Below are 10,066 nucleotides of genomic sequence, written 5' to 3'. Positions count from 1 at the left end.
TGAGTACCTTTTTTTGTTGACTAAATATTATGATTGAAATTTCCATCATCATGCAAAGAAGGGTTAAATCGATTTTAATTGCAAATTATTCAAAAATAATAATTATTTATTTTCGTAATATTTAATCTGATTATTTGAAAAATAATATAAGGAAATTTTCTTTCAAACAATCTACTAGAAAGTAATCAAGTTGGATGATAAAAAGAAATATACATACTTTGAGAATACTCACGCGTGTATGTGTGTGTGTGTGTATGTATGTATGTTTCATGAAAATACGCACAACATTTTTCCTTTAATTTTTCCAACGAGAACAAAAAATAAGATAGGAAAATTTAATTTAAAAGTTCAATATCGCAAATCATTTCAAAATGAAATACCATTTTTATAACATTAACACCTGATATAAATCTATACGTTTATTAATTCATTATATATATATTCTATTAAACGTTAACAAAATTATGATTGTTAAATAATTAAAATATAACGATAGTAGAGTTTAATTCGAATTTTTGTGTTTAAAAAAAAAGAAAAAAAATAAGAAAAACTTGAAAATAATCTGTTTGAAAAATACAAAGGAAACAGATTCTTTTTCTATGATCGCTTATATAAGTGTATGTGTGTGTGTTTTACAAACATAATCAAGCTTCCAAACGTTTTCAAATCGAGGAAAAAGAAAAATAAAAAAGAAATGGAAAAAGGAGTTGAGTAGAAATGTCGAAAAACATTCATCTCGTTACTTCAGTTCGCTTATTTCAGTTCGCGCGCAAACATACACGAACGTAATTTCAAAATGGACTTACTATATGATAGAAAGAGATAGATAAAGATAGATAGATAGGTAGAGAGAAAGAGAGAGAGAGAGAGAGAGAAATATACAGAGAAAATTTACTAAATTCGATTTGGAAAATTACATTTGAGTAGTTTTTATCAATAATACGAGAACACACATTGGATTCTATTCTAATGCGGAAATTTATTTACCGATCAAATTTCATTCCATTATTGTGTTTATTTAGTTTTAACGTTGTACCCAAAAGCTTATAATTGGTTTTTACACGTGTTCATAATTATTGAAAATATATATTTCGAGTATTGTTTGTATATTGAATGAACAAAATATTTTAATTTAAAACGGATTAAAATTTTCATTAAGAACAGAGATTTTTTCATCTTCTTCTTTATTTTAATTTTTATTAATGTTCGTTAGAAATCAAAAATAAATTTTGTGCGTTTATATTATTTTTAAATTAGAATAAATTGGATTCCACAATCACGAGAAAATATAATTTATAAATATTTATATTTCAAAAGAGTTTAATATTAATATTTTAAAAAAAGAAAAACTTTTCTCGCGTACGTTTTTTTGATATATTAAATAAATATTAATGAAGAACATCTTTATACATTTTATACGCGTTCATTATTTTCTAATATCTATTAGAAATGTAAATATTTGATCATATATATTATTCATATACTGTTTAGCATCAAATTAGAAATTCTAATGTATATTTTAATAATAAGAAAAGAGAATATATATATATATATATATATATTTATACTTTATTTTTAGAGATTATATGATATAATAAATAAATCATAATAAATAATTTTTCTCTAATCGTTATCACGTCTTCTGGTATTACCATAGTAACCACCTATGACGCATTATTATCAAGAAACTTATCAATCCAACAAATTCATCTCAAACGCGTATGTTTTAATCAATTAAATCTAATTAAATCGAAAAGAAAAAAAATCAATCAATCAACATACCTCAGAATAATCACTATTCCCATGAAGATTTCAATACAATTATCCTCGTATGTAAGATGATTCATACGTAATCCTTCCTTTAGATGATGAGTCCATTTTTTTCATCACTTTTATCTCACTCGTAGTTACTTTCTTTTTTTTCCTTCTACTTCTTTATTATTTTATTCACACAAAAAAAAACTCACGCACGATGTACAAAACGGGGAAAAGAAAAAAAATCGTAAAACGAAGAGGATGAAGAAGAAGAAATGATCAAAATTTTACATACACGTAAGAAAAAAAAGAAAGAAACGTAATAAGAGTAAAACACAACAACAAAAAGAGAAAAAAAAGATTTGTCAAGCTGAAAAAAGTAAAAGGAAAGTAAGGAAGGAGTTAGTTGATAGGCCGATAAGATTTCTCAGCATGGGACGAGCAAACGAGGTGCTCCTATCTCACAGATAAGAAATTTCTTTTGTCCGAAGAAGATAAAAATAAGATTGATAGATATAGATTAAAAGAAGAAAATAAAAGGTGGGAGGAATAGGAAAGACAATAAGAAAGGGAAAGAAAAATAATCTAAAGAATCGAGAAGAAAAATAATCCACGAATCAGATCTTGGCTGATACCCAAAGTGCACAACTGCCACAAGTGGTTGCGTCCTGCGTTTCCTCTGTCTTTTTTTTCTTTTTACCTTTCGAGAGTGTTACTTTTTATTTCTTCTTTTTTTAATGACGAAAAAATACGACACGCGTGTTTATTACGTGTTTATGTTACGCGTTTTTAACTCTTTTTTTTTCAGAGATTAGATATCAAACACCTTAGAATACAAACGCGAATGAATCACGAATAAATCAACGCACATACATACATACAATACATACATACATACATACATAAATACCACAAACACACTCGTAGACGCGATCGAATTGTCGAGGGGGTGGGGGCGGGAGTGAAAGAAAAAAAAAAAAGAGAACAAATCTGGACGTTTAATGTGAAATTATTTCGTCCTTTATAAGGAAGGACAACACCCAACCATCTTGCTTGCTTTTACTAATGAAAAATCGAAACAATACGTTGTAATACACTAAAAAGGAAACAACAACAACAATAACAATAAAATATTATTAATATTAATTATTCACTAAAACAGTTTTGTCTGTTTGTTTTTATATCCAATTTTTCTCCACAAACTTTATTTTCTTTTTTTTTTTTTCCTTTTTTTCTTTTTTTTTTTTTATTAAACAGCCTATCGATAGATGATTAGAACAAGCGTTAGATATCAAGTTAGATATTATCACAACGTGTTTTAGTATCACGATAGGGGCGCTCGAACGTCAACGTGCACTCCTGGATTACTCGAATCGAACTCGTTGAGGGTTGGAATGCTTCTAGCCTATCGTCCTAGATCCTGTCTCTCTCTCTCTCTCCCTCTTTTTCTCTCTCTCTCTCTTTCTTTCTTTCTTTCTTTCTCTCTCTCTCTCTTCCAATTTTTCCTTTTTCTTGCTTTCGTTCTCTTTCACTTGTACACTTTGTAACGATACTCTGTCATTATTGAATAGAAGAAATATATATCATAAACACTAATTTTATCACTTCATTTCTAATCGTCCTTATTCATTTGTAATCCTCGTAATTAATATGATATTGAAATGTTCTTTTATAATATTTATCTATTTTTCTATTTTTATGTGTTGAAGCTTGGAATCGACACAGGTAGGAGGACAACCTCGAAACGACGACGTTTATTCTCTCTCTCTCTTTCTTTTTCTTTCTCACCCCCTTCTCTCTCTCTCTCTCTCTCTCTCTCTCTCTCTCTTTTTCACTGATGAGGATACACACCCTCGTAAAGCAACGTGTCCGCGACGACGCGAAAACGGCGAACACGCACGCTCATCCTTTTCTATTAAGAGTGAGAAAGATAGAATGAGATATATATATATATATATATATATGTACACACACGTTTTAGTATTATAAACATATATATACATACATTCTTTCTCTCTCTTTCTCTGTCTTTCTTTCTCTACGTTCAATCTTTCTATCTTTGTCAATTTATTTATCTATTTCATCTATCATTTTTATCTATATACATTTATCTGTTCGTTTCTCTCTCTCTCTCTCTCTCTGTCTCTTTTTTTCTATTTATCTATCTATCTTTCTCAAAGAAAGCTCCTTATTTTTGTATTCCTTTCAGCTGTTTCTCTGTGGTCTATCGACTGACCTGCACCCACCACGATTACTCTCGAACTAAGGGTAGTAATAGAACGCCTGCGTCTCGTCAACCGCCAACCATCATCCCTTAACCGGTCTTCTTTCTATACGCTTGCGTTAGATATTTACCAAGGCCCCTGATTCGTTCGAATTTCTTTACCGCGAAATATTCGAACAATTTTGTTGTCTTGTTTTTTTAATTTTCCAATAAAAAATATCTTAAGTTAATTGCAATTACGACGACGATGATATCCGTTCGTATTTGTTTGTTTGTTTCATTTTTTCTTTCTTTATTTATCAATGAAAACGTTTCAATATTTATTTTTCGAATATCGTTAAGTAGCGTATCATTTGATTATTAGAATTTAATTTTTGTATATATAATTGTGTCATTAGATTATTTTATTATATTCAAAAAAAAAATCAAATAGAAATATATTAAAACTCTACGGGTTAGAGCTAAACACGCGACCCGTTCGTTTAGTTTTCATTTGGATTTTTGATTTTTTTTTTTTTAAATATTTAAATAAACTTACCAGTCTGTGTGCTGCTGTCGAAAAAAGTACTGGAAGTTTCGACCGTCATTGTGGCAAACGTTCCATCCGTAATCTGTGCAGAACTGTCTCTCCTTCCTCGATATCTTTGAACCTAACGTATGGAAAATATAAAAGAAAAAAAAAAAAAGAAGAAGAAGAGAACGAGAAAAAGTAATTCGGTCGATATTAGAATATGAAATTAAAGAAAGAACAGTTACTTGGTAAAGTTGACCCACCGTGTCCTCATTTTGAGAACTTTGTCTACGAAAATTTCTACATCTGATCATTTCTTCAGTCGTACTCTGTCGCCTGAATCCGCGTGCTATTAAAATTTCTTCGGTTGTTGTCGATTGTCTTCGCATTGTTTGAGAATGTTGAAGAGGTGCACGTGCGCAGGGACTTGGATCTCTCGATGAACAGGACGATCCACTCGGTGATCTATTCAATCGATTACATATTTCGTCATTAAGTAGATTATTTTTTCTTATCTTTTGTATTTTTCTGTTTTTGTTTTCTGGTTTAGATTATACAAAAAAAAAAAGATTCAATCGAAGGGATGATTTTAATACAAAAAGAAATATTATTCCAAAACATTGATTATGAATGAATTCATTCACTCACACACATTTCCTTATTATTATTTTTATAAATTTTAAAAATTAAAATTATTTTAAACACACAAAACGATGCAAAATACCTTTGCGGTTGGGCATACGAATTTGACTGTCTTCTCAATTGAGCTTTTTGCCGTCTACTTGGACTGATATCCCTTTTATCGACCGATCTATCAGGACTCAAGTGAGTTTTTGAATCACGACGTCTTGGATAAGACGCGGAATCTGGACTGAGCGAATCCCTACGTGCTTTTCTTCCTAATAAATATATAAAATATAATACACAATCAATGTGATATATATTTTTTTAAATAATTAATCGAAAAAAGGAAAGAGAGAATGACGAAGACAAGTTTATGAATAATCGATTCGTACCTCCGTCATCTGGATCAGGTGATAAGGTTGGTTGGCTACCACGTCGTCCAATAGGAGGCACGGATTCGTCTATTGCCGCTGCCTGCCGCGTTAATTTTGATAATTTGTTCGGTGATGTTTCTTTTCCTTTGTAATAACACTGCAAATTAAAATTTGCAAGTATTTAATTATAGAAAAAAGAAAATGCAACAAGTTATAAATCTTTATTAATTCGATATATTCAGTGTTTATATACGCCCCTGACGGTATGCAACACTCCAAACACCGTCGATAATGTTGCTTGCGAGCGCCATCCATCGGTAAGAAAATATTTGTTATCCCCTGCGGTATGCAACCTTTCATACGCATGAGTAATAAAAAAAGCCATCTAAATGGGGGATATTAAAGTAGTTTCTTACCGACAAGCGATGTCTGCAATCAACATTACCGACAGCGTGTAAGGCAGTTTTTTTTTGTTTAAAACATCATTTAACATGATTTTTAGATATTTAAATGCGTACTTGCGTGGTGGAATCTCTTCGAGTAGCTACTAAAGGATGTGCTGCACTGACACCGGGTGATCCAACTGGACTAGAACTACCAGTAGTCGAAGTACCAGGAAGTGGAAGACTACTTCCAGCTACAGGTGAAACACTCGGTGGTGTTACAGAAGACATTATGATTGCTGGTGTATTTACTGATGGTTCTAACGAAAGAATTTTTCCTTCTGGTGATGATCTTGCATTAACTGTCAATGAACTCGACATAGATGTTCCTGTTGTTACGCTGAACGTTTTAGTTTCCGTTGATGTGCTTGTCATAACTTTACCATCGATAGTCATGCCTGTAGTAGTCGGTGTTGGTGCTTTTGTTTCCGTCGATAGCATCGGTGTTTGACTTTTTGATTCAAAACTGCTCGATCTTTCGCTTTTGTCTGTTGAATTTCTACGTGTATCTGGATGATCTCTAAAAAATTTAGAAAATAGCAGAAAATTAATTGGATGTTTTTTAAAAAGAAATTGTTCACACAGCTATTCACAATATATTTGGGATAATTGAAATAATATTATTCACATCATATTATATTGTGACAAGTTAAATTTGGTACATGATTATCACAAATTACAAACCTAGCAATATTGCTGGCACCACTGTCGGTGCTAGAAGCACTCGGTCTTTGATCATTGGTGTAATATTTAGTAGGCGTTATTGTGACACCTTCGACAGATTGCTGCGATTGTTGAGATTGTCTACGCCTGTGATGACGGCAATTGTGCTTTCGCTCTCCAGAACCTGGAATTACTCCAGCTGCAATCGAATCCCTTCTCGACCTTGCGCTTTCCCCTGAGCCTAAAATAAATAAAACAGTGTTTATGCATTTCATTAAAAACAATCTTAACAATGTAATATCGCATTTTATTATTTCCAATAAAATTCGAAGAAACTTCTTTTTTTTTCACCGAGCGTCACCGGGTATATATATAAATAAATAAAATAAATCAATCAATCATTACCTCGTCTAGGTGTTGGTGAGATTACAGTTGGTGGTTGTTGTGGTTGAACGTCTCTCTTACTCCAAAATTTAGCTAAATCACTTTTAAAATCACTTATAGTCGAATCCTTTCTCGATTTCGTCGAAGCTTGACTCCTGATACCACTGTCTTCGGAATTTTCACGTTTTTTTCTTAAACTTGCCAGGTGACTCGCGTCCGATGTTGCTTGTCTCGGCCATGGTAATGATTTGGCAATATCAGCCAAAGTTTCTCTACGATAGAGTTTACTAGCACGTCCACTCTTTCCACCTGTTCCTCCACCACCCCATTCTCTGATAATATCGGTCAATTGAGCTAAACTCGATCTTCTGCGTCGTTGATTCGTCGGGGAGGATTCCTGGATCTCGTTTGGTGGTGAGATTGATGTTATCTGTGTTGCCGAGTCTCTTCTTCCCGTACCTACAAAATATTTATTAACATTTTTTTAATATCAATATTTTACACACAATGTTCTTTTTTAATAATTTTTAATTATATTTAATCTTAACATATTTTCTAATGATTTAACACAAATTGTTTTTTTCTTTTCTAGATTTATTTGAATTTTAATTGAATCTTATAAAATCATTGAGAAGAAAAATTTTTAAAAATCCTACGCGTTGGATAATAATAAATTTCATGCTTCATACATTCGATAATATAAGTTTGAATTATTTTTAATTGAAAATATCTTTTCGTATGATAAATTTTACCTAATCTTTGTTTCAAAGTAGTCTCCTCCACCTGCTCTCGCATAAGATCGTCCCAACCATTTCCTCCTTGCCATATTAATCCAACCTGATGACTCAGAATCGGTAGATTACACACGAAGCAGATCGCTGTCATGGTCCTGAAAATGGAAAATAAAAACGCGAGCTCGGCTTAAGCCGACATAGACGATCATACGAATATCCTTTTTCTTCTTCTTCTTCTTCTTCATCTTTTATTTCTATTTCTTTTATTTCATCTAATTAATAATAACAAAGAGTACAAACGAAAGATAGGAGAAGTGCAATTTCCAACGATCAAATATTACGTGTAAAACAGGCCATGCGAAGAATTAATTGTAAATTGTTTATCTCGATGACGTGGTTTTTCTTTTATATTTTTTTTATACTTCTCGTGAATAAAAATATTAGTAACGCAATGATTTTTACATCATCGATATTAATTATTAATCAACGAGAAACGTTAGATCATTATTATTAATTGATTGTAAACAATATAAACGTGTCTCGTTCTTTTAATTAAAAAAGTAAAATCACACGTTTCTTCTAATATTTCGAAAGTGATTTAAAAGATTTCAACAAGAAATATTTCAATTCATAGCAAACGATTCTAAAGTATAATAATACTTTTAAAACTATAATATACAGGATGTTTTAAAACATGTTGGCAAAATTTACAGGGTGCTTTTTTGATACGTTAAAATAAGAAAAAGAAAATCTTCATACGAATTATAAACATTTTACATGATTTTTATAATAACTGTTTGATTTCAATGCACCCATCCAAACGTCTTACTTTTCACTCGTTCAAAAATACCAACTGTTGTTTAAATTTACTGACAATGTAAAATAAAAAAATATGAATTACTGAAAGACAAAAACAACGATTTATAATTCGAAAACAAGATTCATATCAGGCGCGTATTATTGTATGAATTATTTTAATCTTATTTTAGCGTATTTAAACTACTCCTGAATTTATACACCTATATTTTGAAACAACCTCTACGTATATATGTATATAAAAACTAGAAATAAACTAACGCAATTATGGTAGATCATAAAATTCGTGAGACGAATATCATTCCAAAAAGCATGGATGCAGGTAACAAATTCGATCAATATAAATATAAACATTAAATATAAATAATATACACATACACACGCACACATATATACATATTACACTCGTATAAAATATGAATTAATATAATACTTATATGTATCTATACATATCTATATATATATATGTGTGTGTGTATGTATGAATATGAGTGCACAATTACAACGACAGAGCCATAATGTATAATACAATGTCGTATTTCAGCGTATAGAATATTAAAACTTGATATTTTATAAAAATTAGTAATTTTGTTTTTTTTTTTTTTAAGAGAAGGCATATATCTAATTAGTTGTTTCGACCTGTAATGTCGAAGTCTCGGGCTCTGCAACGACATCGCATGATAAGGATCTGCTCGACCTGGAAAAGATACACAGACACACAAAGATATTTTTTTTTTAACCGATAAAATTAAATCCTTTCGTAGTATGAATTTTAATGTTGAAGTACAGGATCATCGTAATCTCAGATGTAGTATCCTGGAAAAGCGTTTTGTGACTTATTTCCTTTGGTTTGTTTTTTTTTTTTTTTTTTAAAAGAAAGTAAATAATGTTGAGAGCACGATTCTGTGTTTTACAAAATTCATTTTGTCCGTCAAAGAAAAAATATAATTTTATTTAGATCAATTTGTGATGATTTAAAAGAAAAACAATCTAATTTGGTGAGTTGATCGAACAGTTTTATACCTCGACAGAAACAACTTTGTGTTACTTTGTTTTTATTTTTATTTGAATAAAAATTAGTTATAGCGAAAAAAGAGAATAAGGTTTTTATGTTTATTTAAAATATAATTCAATAAGTGATGAACCGCCCCCCTGACATCAGGCAACCGTTTATACTTGAATAAACAAAAAATCGTATCAATTTAAAATTGATACAATTTTTATTTAGAAATTAAAATTCAAATCACTTAAATATACATATATTAATGTATCAATTTTTTAGTTTGATATACACAACGATTAAATATAAAAAATACTTTAATAAAACAAAAAAAAGAAAAAAGAAAAAGAAAAACGCCCGATGACGGGCAACCATTTATACGCGGATAAAAATAAACTCATAGAATTTCAACGATTCAATTTGTATTTAGAGAAATATGATTCGATGCATTTATCAGTGATCACTTTTAATACGATATAAATGGATAAAAAATATAAAGAAATGAAAAGTGATCACTGATAAATGCATCGAATCATAT

At 30.4% G+C, this 10,066-nt stretch overlaps 1 protein-coding gene across 3 annotated transcripts in view; it reads right to left on the bottom strand.

The window, feature by feature from the left end:
• The window catches only part of LOC106791710, a 26,443-nt gene extending 17,047 nt beyond the window's left edge, over positions 1-9,396 (bottom strand). The window contains exons 1-9 of one of the 3 annotated variants that reach the window (XM_014757568.1): positions 9,168-9,396; positions 7,731-7,867; positions 7,000-7,437; positions 6,616-6,835; positions 6,007-6,451; positions 5,507-5,645; positions 5,215-5,389; positions 4,736-4,955; positions 4,518-4,629 (exon numbers count right to left, since the gene is read on the bottom strand). In XM_014757568.1, the coding sequence (XP_014613054.1) occupies positions 4,518-4,629; positions 4,736-4,955; positions 5,215-5,389; positions 5,507-5,645; positions 6,007-6,451; positions 6,616-6,835; positions 7,000-7,437; positions 7,731-7,867; positions 9,168-9,202 (1,921 nt within the window). In that variant the 5' untranslated portion in view covers positions 9,203-9,396. The remainder of the gene's footprint in view (positions 1-4,517; positions 4,630-4,735; positions 4,956-5,214; positions 5,390-5,506; positions 5,646-6,006; positions 6,452-6,615; positions 6,836-6,999; positions 7,438-7,730; positions 7,868-9,167) is intronic. The other 2 variants (XM_014757567.1, XM_014757569.1) reach the window with 2 other exon arrangements.
• Positions 9,397-10,066: the final 670 nt, after the last annotated feature.

Source organism: Polistes canadensis, unplaced genomic scaffold (genome assembly GCF_001313835.1).
Source record: "Polistes canadensis isolate GaletaPanama2010 unplaced genomic scaffold, ASM131383v1 scaffold_334, whole genome shotgun sequence".
Lineage (NCBI taxonomy): Eukaryota > Metazoa > Arthropoda > Insecta > Hymenoptera > Vespidae > Polistes > Polistes canadensis.
Note: the sequence above shows the minus strand (reverse complement) of the source record. Positions and strands in the feature narration are given on the sequence as shown.